The 22,164-nt window shown below is 43.0% G+C and overlaps 1 protein-coding gene across 1 annotated transcript; it reads right to left on the bottom strand.

Annotated features, from left to right (window-relative positions):
* Nucleotides 1–361: 361 nt before the first annotated feature.
* On the bottom strand, nucleotides 362–21,843 carry GDAP2 (ganglioside induced differentiation associated protein 2). Its single transcript, XM_028712674.2, has 14 exons — nucleotides 21,678–21,843; nucleotides 18,255–18,555; nucleotides 15,327–15,466; nucleotides 13,832–13,985; nucleotides 11,508–11,596; nucleotides 9,864–9,940; nucleotides 8,510–8,669; nucleotides 6,828–6,978; nucleotides 6,337–6,413; nucleotides 5,455–5,531; nucleotides 3,618–3,757; nucleotides 3,146–3,200; nucleotides 2,536–2,679; nucleotides 362–1,027 (listed from the first exon to the last, which is right to left on the bottom strand). Exons 2-14 carry the CDS (start codon nucleotides 18,425–18,427, stop codon nucleotides 983–985), a joined length of 1,482 nt encoding a protein of 493 aa, XP_028568507.2. The 5' UTR covers nucleotides 18,428–18,555; nucleotides 21,678–21,843; the 3' UTR covers nucleotides 362–982.
* Nucleotides 21,844–22,164: the final 321 nt, after the last annotated feature.

The following is a 22,164-nucleotide window of genomic DNA, read 5'->3' on the forward strand; positions in this document are numbered from 1 at the left end:
TGCTTTCTCATGTGTGAATATTTTCTTCATCCTCCCCCCTTTTTCAGCCAGTGTCTCATCTAAAACTTCCTCTGAGGTTAAGTATTTAGAGAATCGTTGGATCAACCACTTCAAAAATGTAAGAAGGCAGATAAAGCAACGATGAAAGCTGTAAGGTTCTGCAAAAGAAGTTATAGATTCAATTCTACAAGGCCACTACCAAATAATTTATTTTCAAAATAAAAGTTGCATTGGTTTACTTCTAATGATTAAAAATCTGCATCATAATGGAGATTATGTAGTCCAGGTGATAATCAGGGTTCACACATCTTGTTCTTTCAAATGCAAGTGTACAAGTAGCATGAACTACAGGAGACACTGCTGATATGTCCTTCGGGTTTATTATTTCGTGGAAAAGCAGCAGCATCCTTACATCTCACATCAGCCAGAAAAGAGAGACAAGACCGTCAGGTTCCTAGCTAAGTAGCATTTATGATGCTTAACTTTGTAATAGCTGTAGGGCTTGAAACAGAGCCTTGCAGAAATTTCTACAGGGAATTCTGTAACTGTGTCACCACTGAAGGTGGACTCAAAGCGAGAAGACCTTAGAACACTGTATCTTTTCCTCCAAGCCACTCTAACACACATAACTGAAGGAATTGCTGAGAACTTTGCAGAGATCAGATTCAAACACGGTTTAGAGATCTTTTGGGAAAATGGCATTCATTGGGGGTGGGAGAGAAACCCTTGAAATCAAGAGGGGGGGGGTGATCTATGCTCATGTTCATAAATCAACTTTTCCACTGGACTGATGCTTAAATACACAGCACATTGCGACGAGAGTTTAGATTGCACGTGTCCTTGCAAATACCATTGTAAAAAAATAGCAGAGGTGGGAGGAAACTCCTTTCTCTGATCTCTCTGAATAGGCTGCGTCAGCTCAGCATGTACGGCAAGCAGCATCTCATGAGGTTGGGAAACCAGAAGGGGCAGAGCTGCAGAGTCAGAGGTCTGGAGAAGATGGATAGGAATAATACGATCCATTTTCCTACAAAGAGAGAGCGAGAGACAGAGGTGAAATGGCACAGTGAATACACATGTAAAACACAAATCAAATCTTCCTAAATCTCGCTGAATGAAGAGTTTCTCCTCATCCCATTAAAAATGTGTCCCAGAATTGGGCAACCTTCCCTTCCTTTCAAGGAACATTTTCTCCAAGGGAATCTATGGAAGTGGGCATGTCAGCCATTTGCAGGCCCACCACTCTGACTCTGAAGGTAGCCACCATCCCAAATGTTTCTGTCAAGGATCTTTAATCCCCCACAAAAACTTCACTAACTCACACAAGGAGGGGAACCTTTGGAAAGAGTGGATTTACAGTCGTACCTTGGTTATCGAAAGCCTCGGTACTTGGGAGGTTTTGGCTCCTGAACGCCGCAAACCTGGGAGTGTTCCGGTTTGTGAACGTTTTTTGGAAGCCGAACATCCGACGCGGCTTCCGATTGGCTGCAGGAAGCTCCTGCAGCCAATCAGAAGCTGTGCCTTGGTTTTCGAATTGTTCTGGGAGTCGAATCAGACCGGTCCCACCACCACCCTTCTGAGAAAAACCCCACCCCACCCTCCCACTATATAGAAGGGTCTGGTGATTTCTGTGTCAGTGCATTTGAAGAAGTGTGCATGCACATGAAAGCTTATACCCAGAACAAAACTTAGTTGGTCTCTAAGGTGCTACTGGACATTTTTTTATTTTTTTGTAATTTTTTGTATTCTCATACAGTCATTCTCATGTTTGTAACAAAGGTAATAATCTAAACGTTGAAAAAATTAACATAAAAATTGACCTACCAAACAATACAGTGTAATCTGCTGGAGGCTGGCTTATAAATGTTTCCCACACAAACTTTATAGTAGACTTGCAAAAAATCATGAGATTGTGAGTAAGGAAGCCCACAAACTTAGTTTAGGCAAACTTGGAAGGAAAGAACTATGAGATGGAACAAGTTAAAGAGTGGGGGAAGATTTTATCTTGGCGTACAACTATAAGGAGTCTATTGCACAAACCAGAAGCTAGGCTTTTAGAGGACATGCGCCTTATAACAGATAAGCTGCTTCATGGCTATTGGGTGCTTTTCTTCCCCCAGTCCCCAGTGTACTGCAGATCATGCTCTCTTCAACAATCTTTTGAAAGTGGGGACTTAACTCAAGATGATTTAAGTACCACATATGTCAAACATTTCATGATAAGCATTCCTCTTTCTTCCATATACTAGCTGCTGCCTGTGGGCTTCTCAGAACTGCACAACACCTAAAACAATATTCACTTCAGTTTTACCAAGGTAGTGTGGCTGAAGCTCTTTCCGTTAGAGAAAATGCTTCAAGCCTTTCACAGATTCAGTCAGTTTCCAAGCTTTTCCTTGTTTCCAAATCAATCCCCTCAGATTTCTTTTAAATCGGGCAGAAGGAAAGCTCCCCCCACCCCCCAGTTTGCTACATGCAGCTGCTTCCATACAGACTAGAAACAGAAGCAAACACTCAGGAGTGCCTGAAGCCACCTACCCTAGTATCATATTCAAGAACAAACGGGGGGAAGTCAATTTGTTCGGGGGGAATGGCTGCGAACAACTGTTGGAGGCTTTCCACGTGGTGGATTTTGTCCTTTAGTCCCGAGACCGTAAAGGTTGTGAAAAACCACGTTGAAACCTAATAGACAAGAATGGGAAATAAATGTTACCAGAAAAACTGTCAATAACTGCCCAGAGTCTCAATCGTAACAATCTAGCAATTCCTTCACCATTTCAGCAGACAAAGGTAAAAGTGCCTGCACAATTCAGATTGCTAGTTTAGCAATGTTAATATAGCATTCTCTAAGACTACATTTATCATTGTTGTTGCTGTTGTTGTTAGTAGTAGTAATTACTCACTCTTCACCCTAAGGGCAGGTATCCAAATGGCTTGGATGAAAAGCTTGAAAGAACTAACCAATCCAAACGACAGTGGTCCTGATTCCTATCTTGCTATGTAATTAGTCAGCTTATGTTATAGAAGAAGCATGCAAAGGATTTGTACAAACCATTGTACAAACTAATTATCCCCCATATTTTGGGGTCCCCCATATTCACTACAACCCAAAACATACAATTTCCCCATTGAGTAGTGCATACTTCACCTTTGAGCGAAATGTTGGATGGACAAAGTACAGGGCCTTCAGATTTTTTTTGTACCTAGGTTAACAACAAGAGCAGTAAACGTCTCAAGTTTTAAATGAACATTTGCAGAAATCAAACAAGTTCTTAGCAAGCTGCTCCATGCAAAAAAGGGCACTTGTTTCAACCCGCAACTTATTAATGTATGTGAGGCACTGACCTGAATTGTTTCTGTGGGAAAGCACTACAAAGACAATGAATAGTCTCATGACAGCTGACATGCTTTTTTCATAAAGCCAAGGAAGCTTATTCTAGCAGCCCAAAGGTGCTGTGTTACACGAGTGACTGGGCATATTCTGAAACTAAGCCTCCCGTACTCATTGAACACACTGTGTCTCCATGCCCACTCCCGTTTAAAATAGTTTCTTTGTGATGCTTTTGGATCCAAAAGGGAAGTAAGGAGAAAAGCTTTGGGGCAAGCCGAGTTATACTTACTTGGCATCGACAATGTCAGAGAGTTTTTTTAGGAAATCGGAATCTAGGTGATTGTAGATATTAGTGAGCGTGTGGAAATACACAATGACATATTCCTTCATTACAATGTGGTCCATTACATGAATGAAGTACAAGAGTGCCTGGAGAAAGAGAAAAGTCACAAACGTCAGATTTCAGCAGAGGACTGCAGCTTCCATCCTTGCATGAATAATACGGCTAAAAGCAGAGCAAACTTTACGGGGATCGAGGAAAAAGTTCTTTCAAACTTTCTGAATGTGCAGCGCTTACATATGAGAACAGATTCTCTCAAGAAAGAAAAAAGTGAATGCTTCACAATAAATTCTTCTCCAACAAAAGATGCCATTCCTTTCTCACCCGAAACAAGTGGTGAGCTGACAAATCCTGAGTTATCATGAACAAAGCAGTAGGCTTGAACCAGAAGCCAGCTCCAATCCCCCCTTATTTATTTTATTTCTTTATTGAATTTATAGACTGCCCTATACCCAGAGCTCTCAGGGCGGTTCACAGAAAAGATCAAAACATACAAAATAAAAATAAAAACATTAACCCAATAACCCCCCTCCCCCCAAAAGAGCCACATTTTAAAAGGGTATAGGATGTTGATCAGGTCAACCAAAGATCTGGTTAAAAATGGAACGTTTTGCCTGGCGCCTAAAGGTGTATAATGAAGGTGCCAGGCAAACTTCCCTGGGAAGAGCATTCCACAGATGGGGAGCCACTGCAGAGAAGGCCCCGTTCTTGTGTTGCCACCCTCCGGACCTCTCGAGGAGGAGGCCCATGAAGAAGGGCCTCAGAAGATGATCTCAGGGTCCGGGTAGGTTCATATGGAAACAGGCGGTCCTTGAGATATTGCGGGCCTGAGCTGTTTAAGGCTTTATAGGTCAAAACCAGCATTTGAATTGGGTCCAGAAACTAATTGGTAGCCAGTGCAGTCAGACCAGGATCGGTGTAATATGCTCAAACCGTCTTCCTCCAGTGAGCAACCTGGCTGCTCAATTCTCACTAGCTGAAATTTCTGAACCGTCTTTAGAGGCAGCCCTACGTATAATGCAGGCCTTACCCATGAAGTCTAGAGGGACGCGGGTGGCGCTGTGGGTAAAAGCCTCAGCGCCTAGGGCTTGCCGATCGAAAGGTCGGCGGTTCGAATCCCCGCAGCGGGGTGTGCTCCTGTCGTTCGGTCCCAGCGCCTGCCAAACTAGCAGTTCGAAAGCACTCCCGGGTGCAAGTAGATAAATAGGGACCGCTTACTGGCGGGAAGGTAAACGGCGTTTCCGTGTGCTGCGCTGGCTCGCCAGATGCAGCTTTGTCACGCTGGCCATGTGACCCGGAAGTGTCTCCGGACAGCGCTGGCCCCCGGCCTCTTAAGTGAGATGGGCGCACAACCCTAGAGTCTGTCAAGACTGGCCCGTACGGGCAGGGGTACCTTTACCTTTACCTTACCCATGAAGTCTACCGGCCGGTCACTACCTGTGGAGAAATGTTTTGTATATGCCTGTTTATGTCTGCAAAAAGATCTGTCAATATACTAATGACAGCCAGTTCTGCTACCCTTTCCCATCTAACTTAGGTGAAGTAGTGAAAACGTTGGTGGAATTGTACTCCCAGTTAAAGACCAGGTCCACAGCTGGATATGTTGTTAGCCTGGCCTTATCGGATATCTTGATGTGTTTTGAATTGAAATGAATTGTCATGTGCTCTGGAAATCCTCTTGGGGTGAAGAGCAGGATATAAATGTACAAAAGAATAAATAAATCTGTATCCAAAGAGAAATTTACTATTTAATCACCAATAATTTTTATGTTTGTTAGGATCTCACCTTCTCCATGTCTATTAGAGTTACAGGAATATTCCTTCCAACCACTGCCATTACTGTACGACCACAGTTATCAACACCTAAAATAGAATGAACACCAGAAACATTTAAAGGTTTCTTTAACTTTAAAGCCCCCCACTTCTGTGAGCAGAAATAAAGCTCAGCCTAAAATCTGGTAGTTCATAAATACATGGTTTTAGCAATGAGGGGGCAATACTATTAAATTAATTATTAGCTTTCACTTCATAGGGCACTGTTTCAAGGGCCACAGTTGTCTGGGACTGTATAGGTCATGGGTAGGCAAACTAAGGCCCAGGGGCTGGATCCGGCCCAATCGCCTTCTAAATCTGGCTCGCAGATGGTCCAGGAATCAACATGTTTTTACATGAGTAGAATGTGTCCTTTTATTTAAAATGCATCTCTGGGTTATTTGTGGGGTCTGCCTGGTGTTTTTACATGAATATAATGTGTGCTTTTATTTAAAATGCATCTCTGGGCTATTTGTGGGGCATAGGAATTCATTTTTCTTTCTTTCAAAATATAGTCCAGTCCCCCACAAGGTCTGAGGGACAGTGGACCGGCCCCCTGCTGAAAAAGTTTGCTAACCCCTGGTATAGGTCATGCTCCTTGTTTTAAGCCCTTTTCAGGTCTATGGCCATCCTCTACTGAAGGACTTATGAGTTTCTTGTATGACTTTTTGCCAATCTTTGACTAAGTCAATTTATTTATGCGTACAAAATTAAAAATAATTTTCAAAGGCTGGATTCTCCTGTACAGTGTAGCATTAAGACATGGAGACTTCCTTTTATCACAGTATATCTTCATTGCAATATATTCAACAAGGAAGAGTTAAGGGGCAATTAGAATTTGCGACCTTGAACTCACCAGTTTGGTATAAAGCTTTAAGGGACGCAATATCAGACAGGTCTTCTGCTCTTGCTCGACAAAGCCAGCGATTGTAACTGGAAGGCAACCACATAAGGTTTCAGAACTTGGACTGATCTGGTTGTCATGTTTAGCTATCAAAGACCACCTCCAGAGACATATTATTGGACAAATACAGCAAACAAACCTGTCATACTTCTCACGTGATGTTATACTCTGTCAGAATCCAAAAGGAAAATGCAAATGGAGCAGTGTGGGATTAAGTTGGAAATAATTAAACAAAAATAAGCAGCTGAGCTGCTAGCAGTCCTTCCATTAAAAAGCACAGAAGCTATGTCTAAAGCTCCCAGCACAAGAGAAAAAATTCCCCACGTGTTTCTAAATCTGCTAAAATACACCATGCATAGCGTAGCAGCTCCCAGGCATATAGAACTGAAGTTCAAAACACAATGAATCACCAACAGGAATAGTCATCTGCAATAACTTCTTACTTTCTCTGATGCTGCTTTTGTAGTGCTGCCTCTGAGAGCTGCCCTTGAAGGATAAGACGCCTCTGTTTATCAACATCTCCCTCCATGCGGGCAAAAGCATGGGAACCAATAAATGAAAAGTCTGCTTCCAGGCCTTCCTCATCAGAATTATCTGCAAAAGATGTGCAAGAACAATGAAGTAACTGTCCAAAGTAGAGCCACAATACAAGTCCAGTCCAGGAAAACAATGAGACTTATGGACAGGAGATAGAGAGAGATTATATTGCATTGCGTTATGAGTTCATCAGTATCTCTTTCTGCAAAGCAAGCAAGTGGATGAAGTGTGGCACTCAGAGTTTACCATAGGGCAAGCATCAAGTATGGCAGCTATGGCTGAACATAATTGTTCAGAGCCAAAACAGAACACTGAACATGTGAGTGCACTTTCTTGGAGATAGGAGGCATTCTGTGAAGTCTTAGCCAAGCCTTAATTACATAACTTGCATGTATATATTAAGAAAGCATAGGGAAGATGGAACCTGGAGGCAGCCCAGCACTACCTTCCGAACCCTGAAATTTGGATAGGACTGGAACCATCATGACAATGTGCTCCTAAGCCAAAGATGGTCAATTCCCTGATCATCCACCAAAGCAATCAGGGCAGTTTCTGCTCCAAAGCCAGACTGGGATGGATATAAATAACCTCTGCCAGGAGGTTGATGAGCCACCACCTGCGGCTGGACCAGACTTAATAATGGTATATTAACAGACGGAATTTCCAGCCATGGAAATCTGATGAAGCTACTGTCATGGAAGAAGCAAGACTGCTCTTGTAAGACTTCATGGACAGCCTTTCACACACAGGTTTGTGGTGGTTTTTACTCACAAGGTTTCCAAGCTGGATGAATAGATCTCTGCCATGGATGTCTATTTCACATTGCTTTTTAAAATCCACCTTCTGGTTTTGTGTTGTTTTTAACCATTTTTAGTTGTTTCATTATTGTTTTGTACTTGATATGTGTTTGTGTGCATGCCTAAGGTGATGTATAAGAACAACAAGTGATGTTCTGAGACTGCCCTCTTCCTCTTCTTTAATGGCAACTGACTGGTGTCAGGCATATGGATCTTGATGGCGGAGAAGAGATAAAGATCAACAGGAGGTCAGTCAAGCCCTGCATCTAAAGCTCCAGTCTCCCACCAAAAATCCAGCTCTCTTGGCAAACAGGAGAGGAAAACTGGATGAGGACTCTGCCCACAGCAATGAGGAGAGGAAATTCAGGCCAAGTTGTGCCTCTGAACACTGATGGAAGGAGTCACTTTGCATGAGATGCCTTCCTCTGACAAGGAATGACTGGGTCTGCTTTTATGGGGAAATAACAAAATACTGTATTTCCAGGGGGTTTCCCCTCCACGGAAGATCTGAAAGCTTTAAGTGTGCTATACAGATCCAGAGCCACAGAAGATCTGCTCCCAGACACGAGAAGCCAAAACAGAGTCAAAGGGCAGGAGCTAATCCTATCTTATATCAGCTTCACAGACAATTCGCTTGGCCTTGTTCTCACCCATTCCAGCTACAAATGGAAAAGCAGTTATAGTTTGAATACCTATCTCTCCCCATGCCTTGAGGATAACTACATTAGCTCTGTAGATGATGTTTATCCTAACTCTGCAGAAGACTCTCTGGACACAGTCTGCAAACTCACCCTCAGAAACACCTGGCTTTTCACTAATTCTGATCTGACGCTCTGGCACGACTGGCTCCCCTTCAGCATTGCCAATATCAACAGGAAGGAAAGGCAAGGACTTTTTCTCCTCTTCTAGAGACCTTGGGAAATACAGAGGTAGCAACTTCTGATAAGTATCCTGGAAAAAAGGGAAAGTTTGAGAATGCTTTAGATCTCCAGTTTTCAAGGCAGGTTGAAAACAGGTCACAAAGATAATTAATTGCCTCCTGGTATTCTTTTGCATGGTAGATCATGATAGCACCACACTGACTGGTTAGTCAAGATCTACAGTTCTCCCATATGTGGAACAAAGTTGCAACCCCCATCATTTTTCTTTCAACATCTGACATATGCAGAAAGGTTAGGATGGAGAGAATAAGTTTTAATACAAGTTTGAAACAATAAATCTATTCACTTATCTCCATCCTATCCTTATGCCCTAATGCTAGGGATGGGGAACCTGTGGATTTGATGTGCGGTAGAGTCCAATAGATGGATCCCTACAAGCCTTCCATCCTTTTCTTATGCAGCAGCATTTTGTGGAGGGCAGGTGCCAGAATTCTGCTTCCAGAGTGCAACAGAATACTTGCTGTGGCAAGCAAAGTAAGCTTCACCCAGCTATGAACATCTGTGCTGTGTTTTGGAAGTGCTAAGAAGGGATCAACTTCAGCCCTTAAACCTTCCCCAAATTGCTTTGGAAGCACAGCTATACCATAAACCTCCCACCTCCCTTTCTAGCTTCAAGCTGAAGTGCAGAGCCCAGGTTTGTGTCTCTGCTTCCAAGGAACATAGAGCACCTCACAAGCACAGAATCAAAGGAAGCTCCCACTGCCATCTCCACCTCTGAGCTGGAGAGGGGTGTGTGAGTTTGTTGGCTTGGTTCCACCCTTTTGGAGCACTGGGAATGTGCCTTTAAGTGCAGAGCCAAATCAAAACCCCAGCTCTCCTGTCCAGCTCCAGCACTAGAGCTGTGGCAGTGAGTACGGGATTGCCCCAAACTTCATGCTGCAATTCGGAAAAGTGGCCTTGGGGGAGGAAATGGGTCCTGGCAGCCACACAGGGTAACTTTCAAGATTAGTACTTTGCACACGTAAATTGCACAGATGAGATGGAGGCTATTTAGAAGAACTGTGAAACTGCAACTTGGGAGTATGTTTGTCTGAAGGAATAAGAAGGTATTGATACCAAGTTTCTCGTGTACCTTTCAACGAGAAGTTAATCGAATCACTGGAGTGGAGAGCAGTAAATAGAGATCAAGGCACGAGGGTTTTGGGACTGGGTTAGCTCAGCAGCACAGCAATGCCTACAGACATAAACAGAGTACCTTACATACCTCTTCAAGTTCAGACACTGCAAACACCACTTTTTCAAGAGTTTCCCCATGAACCTCTAAAAATCGCCGGACGGTTCCTGCAATGGGGGGGGGGGGGGAGGAAGAGGGAGAAATCAACAAAACGAGAAGAAACAGACACCCATGTTGATGGAAAATATAAGACTACCCTTTTCTATGCCATTATTTAGTGTTATTAATTGATCTAATTTAATTAGTTATTTTGCCCATCCTTGTTGACCACATATACAGTGGTGCCTTGCAAGACGAAATTAATTCGTTCCGCGAGTTTTGTCGTCTTGCGATTTTTTTCGTCTTGCGAAGCACGGTGTCGGGAAAGTTTTGGAAAAGCTTCAAAAATCACCAAAGTCTTTAAAAACCTCAAAAAAGGCTACCACACCGCGTTCTATGAGTTGCTCCTCGAAGTCAAGTCGCAACTGTATTAACGGTGTTAAGAAAAAGGAAACAAACTTGCAAGACATTTCCGTCTTGCGAAGCAAGCCCATAGGGAAAATCGTCTTGCGAAGCAGCTCAAAAAACAAAAAACCCTTTCGTCTAGCGAGTTTTTTGTCTTGCGAGGCATTCGTCTTGCGAGGTACCACTGTACTGTGGTGGTGTTTGGGTTTCCTGGCAATAATAGCTTTGGGTTTGGGATTTTGTTTTCTGAGTCTCAATGAATGCCTTTCCCAGAAGAATGCTGTACATAGGAAAACAAGTACCTACAGCCCTTAGTGAAACTTGTGTGAAAGTCCTTTACAACTCCTTCCTTTTACTTCATCACAAGGGCTGTTGTAAAACATTAGAATTGTTTTCTCTAATTGAAAAGACAGTTGCACTTTTCAATGTAAGGGCAGCCAGTTGCAACTTAGTCTAAGGGAAGTTGAGCAGGGGATTGGAGAGGGCCTTTGCAGTCAGAATATTGCAATATAGTCCCCACTTCAGTAATTATGTTTTGAATTGGGCTGTAGGGAGTTCAACCACACATTACCATCTTTCTCAACTTACTTCAACATAGCACCACATCAAGACAGCTGTGCCGCCAACTGCAAATAAAGGCAGACTGCATTCCTAGCAACCAAAAGGGGAAGTCACCTGCCTCACTGTTTTACTAGTTCCTCAAATTTCAACTTGCATATTCTTATAGTTTCTACACTATGACAACTTAAGTCATGGGTAGGCAAACTAAGGCCCGGAGGCCGTATCTGGCCAAATCGCCTTCTAAATCTGGCCCACGGATGGTCCGGGAATCAGCGTGTTTTTACATGAGTAGAATGTGTGCTTTTATTTAAAATGCATCTCTGGGTTATTTATTGGGCATAGGACTTCATTCATCCCCCCCCCCCAAAAAAAATATAGTCCAGTCCCCCACGAGGTCTGAGGGACAGTGGACTGGCCCCCTGCTGAAAAAGTTTGCTGACCCCTGACTTAAGTGAAAGCTTTGCAACTGAAGACCTAAGGTGGCTTAGATTAACATGTATATCCCTATGAACCCTTTGCCACAACCCTCTAGTCCCAATATTCAACTGCAACTAAGCCTAAATATATATAACCAAAATAATCACAAATCCTGCTCTGTCGTTCTTAGCAAAGCACAATGCATGTAGATGAAGCTGTATATCCAGCAAAGATCCTTTCAAGGCTACTTACGCAGTGCTATGTGGGTAGCATCCACTAAGGGGTAGCCTCGTTTCACCGTGTTTATCACACAGAATCCGACTGAGGACATCGCTTGCTCCCTGCAGCCAGAAGGATAATGAAAAGCGTAAGCATCACAAACAAATCAATGCAACTGATGTCAGAGCAGGATCATGTCAGCTTATTCTGTATGAATAGGCTGCATTTGTTGTAGTGGTCCAACAGTGGTCATTAAAATTACCGGAGCAACACCAAATTTGGAATCAAATAGTAAAAAGGATTCACAGAGATGGCTTAATCCATAATAGGTGCCCATGACTAACATGGTTATGGATGTTTATACTTTTGCTTCATACTGTGGATAGATTTTGCTCTCCAAAAGCTTTTAAGAGCGGGAAGAGATTCTATTGAAATTTTCACAAAATCCCCACTGCTCCTAATAGCTGTTATAACAGCTCTTGACAAAGGAGGTTTAAGTGTTTTCTGTATCATCGGATGTTTTATGTTTGCTGGTTACTTCTTAAGACATGGTTTTCAGATCACAAGCAGGAGCTATAGTGTAAACTATGCCAAAAGATGTGAAGATTGGATCACATTTTACTGTTTCAAAGAGCATAAACAGTTTAGACAAAGATGATGTAGCCCTAGAGCTCGCCTAGGTTTACAACTGAGGAGGGTGTAATGCTGAAGGTCCCATACCTCTCAACATGTAATTTTGCACGCAAACCCATAGTTTTAGATGTGAGACACCTAACAAACCAATAGTCTGCACAGGACAAGAAACACAGTGCTTGTGATCTTAAACAAATTTTCAGACATCGGGCAAGACAAAAAACCACATAGAGCTGCCACCATTCACCACTATCCCACCTCACATACATAAAATCCACATGAAGACACCGTAGAAGTCTGCAAAACATGTCTGGGGTTATACCAGATAGGAGATGTGTTAAGCAGGTTAGCAATGGAAAAGATGGTGACAAGGAAACAGTAGAATTTTTTAGTAAATGATGTCAGTTTGCATCCTTAATCCAATAGTCATTCTCTGAACTGATCCTCAGTTGCAATTTATTATGTTATTTATTTACAGACCACTTATAAACACCATCTCCAACTCCTCAAAAGAGTCCATCAATGGTGTCTGAAAAATTTCACACTTCACTTGGGAAGACAGGCGAACTAATGTCAGTGTACTGGAAGAAGTAAAGATCACCAGTGGTGAAGTGATGATTCTTCAACATCAACTTTGTCAGACTGGTCATGTTGTGTGGATGCCCGAGTATTGTCTTCCAAAGCAACTACTCTATTCCAAACTCAAAAATGGAAAGCATAATGCTGGTGGTCAGCAAAAGAGGTTTAAATTCTCTCTCAAGGCAAATCTAAAAAAAAAAAAAGTAGTATAAACACCAACAACTGGGAAACACTGGCCTGCGAGAGCTCCAGTTGGAGAACAGCCTTGACCAAAGGTGTCATGGGCTTTGAAGACACTCAAACTCAGGACGAAAGGGAGAAATGTGCTAAGAAGAAGGCATGCTCGGAAGGCACCCTCACCATGATCCACTCCCACCCGGAAACCTATGTCCCACTGTGGAAGGAGGTGTGGATCCAGAATTGGCCTCCACAGTCACGTAGACTCACTGCTATAAGCCTGTTCATGGAAGACAATCTTACTCGGCTACGAGTGATCGCCAAAGAAGAATTTATACTTAACAAGTGCTTTTGTAATAATAGCAATAGCAACAGCAACAACAATAATGATACTTTTATTATTTATAACCTGCCCATCTGGCTGGGTTGCTCCAGCTACTCTGGGTGGCTTTGAACCCATATAAAAACATAAAACCAGGCTTTCCAATGCATTCTGTTCCTTGGAATGGCATGTAGTGCTTCTCATCATCTACCCCCATTACTAAGCAACTAATATTGGAATTTGGGGAACGGAAGAATCTAAAGCACGTGGAAAATATATGTTTGGATGAAGAGAGCCAGGGGATTAGATGTTGGCATGTATACTTTCACAAGCTATCCAAGATGTTACGGTATGATAGCTAAGTTTTAAAAACTTATTTCTTTACACTAGATATAGGTAGGTAGCTGTGTTAGTCTGCCGTAGTCAAAACAAAATGAAAAAAATCCTTCCAGTAGCACCTTAGAGACCAACTAAATTTGTTATTGGTATGAGCTTTCGTGTGCATGCACATTTCTTCAGATACCTTTACACTAGTTACACATTCCAAAAATTTTACATGCACTGTTGCTGTGTTTGTGTATGTGTATGTGTTTGTGTATGTATGTTTCACAAGGTACTTGCCTGTCACAAGCAGACACATGCTTACTTTGCAAGTTGCAGAATGTTGCGATAGCAGCTGTACAGGGAGCTTTCTGCTGCTGTCCGGTATCGACTTTTGTATTTGGGACCCACAGTGTGAATGATGAAACGGGCAGCTAGATTAAATCCTTTTGTCAGCTTTGCTTCTCCAGTCCGGCAGCCTATAGGAAAACAAAACAAAGCAGGGTGAGCTAAGTAATATTGAAGCAAAAACCTAGGTAAGAGTAAAAAGCAGCATGCACAGCTGTGTAGCTGGGTACAGAGAAGTCTCAGTTAGACATAGAGATAAGCCATGGTTTACTGAGAGAACAAGTGCAAGCCTTGGGTTCACACAACCCTACACTGGTGCAGGTAAAGGGGGAGGCGGAAGAGGAATCTGGAAGCTTTTGCTTCCATTTTTAACTACCTGCAACTTAGTTTTGTCCAAATCTGACAGACCAACTTTATAAGCAATGGTCTGAGGCTGACCTATTCTGGTAAATCACAGCAAGTGTTGCAATATTTTACAAAGATCTGCCGTGAATGTTTTTCATGATTTATTCATATCATCACCTATTCATTCTTGCATTGCTAATGGTCATTTTAAAGAAATTTATTACCTTGCTTATTTTATGAGGAAGTTCAGCTGTGCAATTTGTAATTTGAAGAGGGGGTGGGGGAAGAGGGAGGAGGAGAGAGACATACTTTGAATTCAGAAGCTATTCTCTAAATCAGATATTGTTGTAGGGGAAGAGTTTGGTTAGCCCTGTAAAATGGTACAGTAGTACACACAACGCACGCAACAGTCGTTGACGTAGTTTATTTATTATTTACTCATGTTGTGGTTTTCTATATGTAAACTCTTGGTACAGAATTGGGCTGCAAGTTTAATTCTTCCTCAGGTATGTATTTTTTGTAACCTGAAACATTTATCAATGACCCAAATTCTTTGTTCAAAAAACCATCCCTCCAAATATTTGCTTCCATTACACCCAATTGTGTTTTTATTAAATTAATTAGAAAGCTCAGTAAGAGGGCTCAGAATTAATTTTATATTTGTTGACAGTTGGAATAATTTTATACACAGCAAAGACAGCTCCATCCATCAAAGACCGGTATAATGAAGTAAGCAAATATGCACCAGTGACAAAATTAACTTAATATATCAGATTTAAAGAACAAAGTTAGAGACACTCTTGGTTACTTTGTAGAGTTATGTTTACCAGCTTCTAATTTTATTGTATTGTTACTTTTTATCACCTTTGTAGCTGATAAACTGAATTGTTACTATATAAGATAAATATATGAAAAATTAATTTTAAAATATGCCAAATGTCTGTTTACTCTTTGTCTTACACATATGTAGCATGATCATTATGACAGACACATTTTAACTTTACAGCATAGTTTGTTCATGGATATTTTTTTTACTGTGAAATGAACTTTTAAAACCAAAGTGCAGTCCCCTTTTTGGTTCAAGCTGAATGTTTTGAAGTCAATTGGATTAACTTTACTAGACTTACCTTTGAGCTTCTGTAGCTCAGCCCTCAGGTCAGGTCCCGCATGTGTGCAGATACTTTCAGAAACTGGGTTCTTGTCCGTGAGAGACTCATTGCTGGTGTTCACGATGGCTGTGCAGTTCAGCAGCGCTACATCCCCCCTCCTGAGGAAAAATCACCACCATTCAGCAGGCGGCACGGAAGAAAACAGAAGCACAACACACAGACACAGGAAGCTCCTCAGAGCTGTGACATGATTATTGCTGCATGGCTATAAAAGAGAACATACTTCATTCAGTTTTTCCCATCAGCTTTCTCCTGATATGTATTAAGAAGGCAGTAATAGAAGAATTTTTGGGGGACGCGGGTGGCGCTGTGGGTAAAAGCCTCAGCGCCTAGGGCTTGCCGATCGAAAGGTCGGCGGTTCGAATCCCCGCGGCGGGGTGCGCTCCCGCTGCTCGGTCCCAGCACCTGCCAACCTAGCAGTTTGAAAGCACCCCCGGGTGCAAGTAGATAAATAGGGACCGCTTATTGGCGGGAAGGTAAACAGCGTTTCCGTGTGCGGCTCTGGCTCGCCAGATGCAGCTTTGTCACGCTGGCCCCGTGACCCCGTGACCCGGAAGTGTCTCCGGACAGCGCTGGCCCCCGGCCTCTTGAGTGATATGGGCGCACAACCCTAGAGTCTGTCAAGACTGGCCCGTATGGGCAGGGGTACCTTTACCTTTACCTTTAATAGAAGAATTTATATTTACGTCTCTGGGTGTCTGAGTGCTCATGTTAGTCATGGAGTGCACAGTATGCCAATTTATCACTTTTCAGGAATTGAATACAATGGAAAGACATAACCTCATTTTCAATACAGTGGAACCTCGGTTTTCGAAAGTAATCCATTCTGGAAGACCGTTCGACTTTTGAAATGTTCAAAAACCAGGGATCAATGGGCAGTCGGCAGAATCCATTGAAAAATGGATAAACGCACCTCGGAAGCCAATTACTTCTGGGTTTTCGACGTTCGGCTTCTCAATTGTTCGGCTTCTGAGATGTTCAAAAACTGAGGTTCCACTGTGCTTACAAGTTAAGAGTTATGTAACCGTACAAAGGGAAATTACAGAAGAGTTATTTGAACATCTTGCTCATGGAATTCAAAGGTTTAATACCAACTCTACACCAGGGATGGGGAATCTGTAGCCTTCCAGATGTTGTAGGGCAGGAACTCCTATCAGGCCTAGCAAGCATGGTGAGTTGTCAGGAATGAAGGAACTATAGTCCTAAAACATCTGGAGGGCCACAGGTTCCTCTACCTCTGCTTTGTGCTCATTATTAGTACAGACTATATAGTTAAGAAGATTCAGGGCATTATACATCTATAGAACAGCAGAAATTTATATGCAAGTGATATCCAATTGACTTCATAACTGAGTATTTTTAAGAAGAGGCTTTCGCTACACTTGGTTCAGAATGCAGCAGCAAGGGTGTTAACAGGCGCATGTCTATGGAATCATGTTACACCTATCTGGCAATATCGCCAGTGACTGACAATCTGCTTCTGGGCACAATTCAAAGTACTGGTGATGACCTTTAAAGCCCTAAATGACTTAGACCTGGGGCTGCCTCCTCCTATACCATTCATCCCACTCCCTAAAATCAAAAGCTGGTGCCTTTCTCTGCATCCCACATATGACAAGGCAAAGGTCATGGCTACAAGAGATACAGCCTTTTTCAGGGGCTGCACCAATATTGTCATCTCCAGTGCAGGTGACTTCTTTTCTGGTCATTTTTAACCAGCTTGTAAATACTGTACATTTTTATTTTGGCAGGTTTATCCATTTGTTTTTATTAAACTTCTATGTGGTCTTTAGGACAAATTCTCACGAAGGGTGTACAATGAAGAAAATACATCAAATGAAAATGGGAAAAGTCTCATTATAAACAACCAGCAATGACTACAACCAGCAATGGATAATTGGTCCCAGTATTTGTTACCACACTTTAAACACCTAAGACCATTAGAAAAATCTCTCTCTTCAAAGCACATTTAAAATATAACAGAGGCGGGGCCTGCTTAACTTTTGGGTTGTATTCGAAAGCCAGGGGGCTACTGCAGAAAAGTCCTCTCTTATGCCTGCTAGCCAGATAGATTTAGCTGACAGACATCTCAACAGCACCTTGGACACAGATTTTAGGATTATGGCATATGGATATAGTGTTTTGCCTAAAGTCATTTTTACCCATTATCACTGCTGTTGTTGCTTTGAAATGGACTTTTAATGTTGTGCTATTTTATTTGTTGCACATTTTATATATTTTTATTATTATAGCTATTTGAAATAATTGTACTGTAGTATGATTTTAAATTCTTGTAAATAAGTACACGAGTATTAGAAGGGTGGAACAGAAACATTCATTTACTAAATGAAACAAATATGCTGAACTTCTTACCCGTTAAAGCAAATCTACCGTATTTTTCGCCCCATAGGGCGCACCTAGTGTTTTTTTTGGGGGGAATACAGAAATAAAGAGCTGCCCGAAGCCCGGGGCGCACTGCACAGCGCGCCCCAGGCTTCGGGATGCAGCCAGCTCTCTGCAAGCCTGGGGAGACCGGCTCCCGAGGCTTGCGGATAGCTTCCTGAAGCCTGGAGAGCGAGAGGGGTCGGTGCGCACCGACCCCTCTCGCTCTCCAGACTTCAGTGAAAGCCTGCATTCGCCCCATAGGACGCACACACATTTCCCCTTCATTTTTGGAGGGGAAAAAGTGTGTCCTATAGGGCGAAAAATACGGTAATCAGTGTTCTACAAAAGTCAGTGCTCAGGATGTTGTTTTTTTATTAAACCCCCTCCCCCGTGAATATCAGCCAAAGTTTAAACCAAAAAAATAATAATTGAGTCACATAATGCCTAAGCATTTTATGTTAAAGAATGCAATTATTTCAAAATCATGATGCGCAAGCTTACCATAATATTATTTTTTCACTGATGTCTTTCCTATACGGGAAGGGTGAGCAAGCATCAACTTGAGTCTTTTCTACTGGAACTGAAGAGTTCAACTGATCAGCCACATAAAGATCAGCCCAGCCTTGCAAACCATCAATATCCACAAAATTGGAAGGAGCCCCCAAAGGATCCATGGAAGGGTTCGGCAATCGGTTCAGTTTACTTCATAAGCACTCTACACTCCTACTTGAGTCCTGCTGGTATTCTGGACACACCACAATCAGACACTCGGGCTCTTTGTTAAAAACAGAGATGAAAGTTCCTGTGAAAAAGCACATCAGTAAATCATTGTGCTGTGTGAGCTTGAAAAAAACAGATGTGTGTGTGTTTTGACAAAAGATTCCTTCATAATAAAATGGTAAGAACCCGAAGGGCACTTCCTTAGAGAAACGCTCATTCAGGGATGCGCAGTTTTCCTCCCAAATGATGCCATTTCAGGAATACTATTTACTCCTAGACTAGTCTCCAAGAAGCCCTTTAGGTGTTGCTATTACAGAAGCAGAAAATGTAGTCCAGAAGCAGGTTTGCTGCTTCAGATTGCAGGCAAGAGCCTGCATGATAGAATGCTCCTTTATATTATTTGTTTTTTGCGCACTTACAGCACTTGCATGTCAGGGAAATGGGTTCTATCCTACTTTTCTCACAATATGAATATGCTAGTATTCTTTGTGTAGATTTACATCTATATATGTTGCAAGGATGTGGCAATGCTTGATTATTTCTCTTTTATCAAAGAGAGACTGCAAATAGTGACGCTAACAGGGCCATGAAATGCAGGAGGACAATAATAAGGCCACACAGAGCTGGGACATAAACAAGGCTTAAATAATAATAATAATACTCATTCAGAACAAGGATAGCACTTTTTCTTCCCCCTTAGGGTCTCTCCATGGCTATGTATGAGGATAACAAATGCCATTTGTTTTTGTCTTTGTTTTCATTATATATCATGTGTTCCCATTTTGTATTTTTACACTGTGAACCAGCCCTGAGATCTTCAGGTGAAGGGCTGTATACAAATCTGATAAAACAAAATAATAAATAAATTCACTCGGCATGGCGCATCTAGCCCACAAAAGTTTCTGCACCGGATCAAGAAAAAGCCTTTTCTGCAGGGAGAAGAACTAGAAACTATCCCCCAAACTTGGCAGAAATAAGAAACCTGTTATTACCCAGCATGTTGCTTACACTTGAGAAGTTTCCCTTCCTTCCTGAGGAATGAAAAGACAGGCAAGTGAGGAAGTAAGTGGTTATTGGTTTGGTTTGTTCCTGTTCTCATTATGTACTTTGTGTATTTTGTGTATTTAATGCTGTGGACTGGCCACCCCAAGATGCTTAATAAATTTAATAAATAAATGAAACACACTTTGTTTGTTTGCTTATTAAATCTGCCTACTGCCCCTTAATCTGTAGATCTCAGGGTGGCTCACAACACGGGCATAGCCAGGGGGTGCAGCTGCCCCCTCCAAATCAAGTAAACAAATAAAAATACATAACTGACCAATTGTGTTGCAGATAACTCAGTTCTGCCCCAACATAAATCCTGCCCTCCCCCCCAAATAAATTCTGCCTACGCCCATGGCTCACAGCAATAAAACTTTAAATACTTGATGTTTTAGTATGCTGTTATATATGCTGTAAGCCACCCAGAGTGGCTGGGGAAACCCAGTCAGATGAGTGGGGAATAAATGAAATGATGATGATGATGATGATGATGATGTTATGTTGTTGTGAACCGCCCTGAGACCTACAATGAAGGACAGTACAGTATACAAATTTAATAAATGAAACACACTGGGAGTGTGTTACTGGGTTGCTGTTTTTATTTTGATTACATATATTGTGGTTTTTATGCTGATCTTTTCTGTGAACCGCCCTGAAACTTCGGGGTATAGGGCGGTATATAAATTCAATAAATCATCATCAACATCATCAGGGCCGGATTTAGGTTTGATGAGGCCCTAAGCTACTGAAGATAATGGGGCCTTTTATATGACCAGCTGTCCTTTGTCAACAACAAATTGTCGCTTTTTGTTGTTGTTGAATATATGCTATATGGTAATATTTTATCAAAGTAATTGATATAGAAATGAGCAAACCAGTGATATTTTAGGGAGAAGGGGAGCAGGCAGGGCCCATTACTTACATCATAGGAGCCTACACAACACAAAACATTGTTGCTGTATGTAGGTTTTTATCTTGTATTTTGGAAATGTATATCCAGTTTTTTCCCTTTAAATTTTTTTGGGTGCCCCCAAGAGAGTGGGGCCCTAAGCTATAGCTTGTTTGTTGTTGTTGTTTAGTCGTGTCCGACTCTTCGTGACCCCCTGGACCAGAGCACGCCAGGCCCTCCTGTCTTCCACTGCCTCCCGCAGTTTGGTCAAACTCATGCTGGTAACCTCGAAAACAAGGTCCGTATAGTAAAAGTTCTGGTTTTCCCAGTAGTGATGTATGGAAGTGAGAGCTGGACCATCAAGAAGGCTGATCGCCAAAGAATGGATGCTTTTGAATTCTGGTGCTGGAGGAGACTCTTGAGAGTCCCATGGACTGCAAGAAGATCAAACGCATCCATTCGTAAGGAAATCAGCCCTGAGTGCTCACTGGAAGGACAGATCATGAAGCTGAGGCTCCAATACTTTGGCCACCTCATGAGAAGAGAAGACTTCCTGGAAAAGACCCTGATGTTGGGAAAGATGGAGGGCACAAGGAGAAGGGGACGACAGAGGACGAGGTGGTGGGACAGTGTTCTCGAAGCTACCAGCATGAGTTTGACCAAACTGTGGGAGGCAGTGGAAGACAGGAGTGCCTGGCGTGCTCTGGTCCAGGGGGTCACGAAGAGGCAGACACGACTAAACGTCTAAACAACAACAACAACAATAATCAGGCACTGAATTGCTGCCTTTCATCTGTAGATCTTAGGGCAGTTCACAACACCAAAATAATAATAGTAGTAGTAGTAGTAGTAGTAGTAGTAGTAGTAATAATAATAATAATAATAATAATATGTTTATGTTTATACATATGTTTATACTTATATGTAAACATTTATATCTTTATGTTTATATTTATGTCTCTGTTTATGTTGTGAACCGCCCTGAGACCTGCGGATGAAGGGCGGTATGGAAAGGGCGGTATGCAAATGTAATAAATAACAAGGATGGTGGCTGAGGATGAGAATGAAAGCGGCGCCAGGCGGGCCCGGAAGACCCCTCGGCGGGATCCTGAGGCAACTGAGGTAACTGAGGCGCGTGAGGGGAGAAGAGGAGGAGCCGTTGGGGAGCCCAGTGGGAGGAGGGGAGGGGACGCGCGGTGGCGGCGGCGCTGCCTGACTGACTGCCTGCCTGAGGGAAGAAGGCGGCGGCGGCGGCCGCGGGGGACACTCACGGTCTCTGCTGCTGCTGCTGCTGCTCCTTCCGCCGCCCGTCCAGGCCCGGCGCCGCTGGCAGCCCTCCTTCCTCTCTCCCTCACGCGACGGGGAAGGCCGGCGAAACAAAAGCCGCCTCCTCCTTCCGGTCAACGCCCCGATCCTGCCCCAGCGCCACCTAGCCGCTCTTTGCCTTGGGAGGGAGGAGGGAGGTTGCAGGCCGCAGGGACAGCGAGGAACGAGCCACGCTGAGGCGGGCGACCGGCGGCGCTGAACCGGAGGGGCCACCCCGAGGTCATCTAGTCCGACCCCCTGCAAATGCGGGGGTCTCTCTCTGCCCAACGTGGGGGAAAGAAGCCCCGGGACGTTTTGTTCCCAAGCAGTAGTGCGAGCTAGAAAAGCCTTCTGAGGGGAAGGCGGAGGGCTCCATATTCAGCCTCGGTTTCGAATTCAAAATGGGGGCGGGGTGTGAGTTTGACTTGCGTGCAAGGAGGACTTTCTTTTATT

The sequence above is a fragment of the Podarcis muralis genome, chromosome 17, assembly GCF_964188315.1.
Source record: "Podarcis muralis chromosome 17, rPodMur119.hap1.1, whole genome shotgun sequence".
Classification (NCBI taxonomy): Eukaryota; Metazoa; Chordata; class Lepidosauria; order Squamata; family Lacertidae; genus Podarcis; species Podarcis muralis.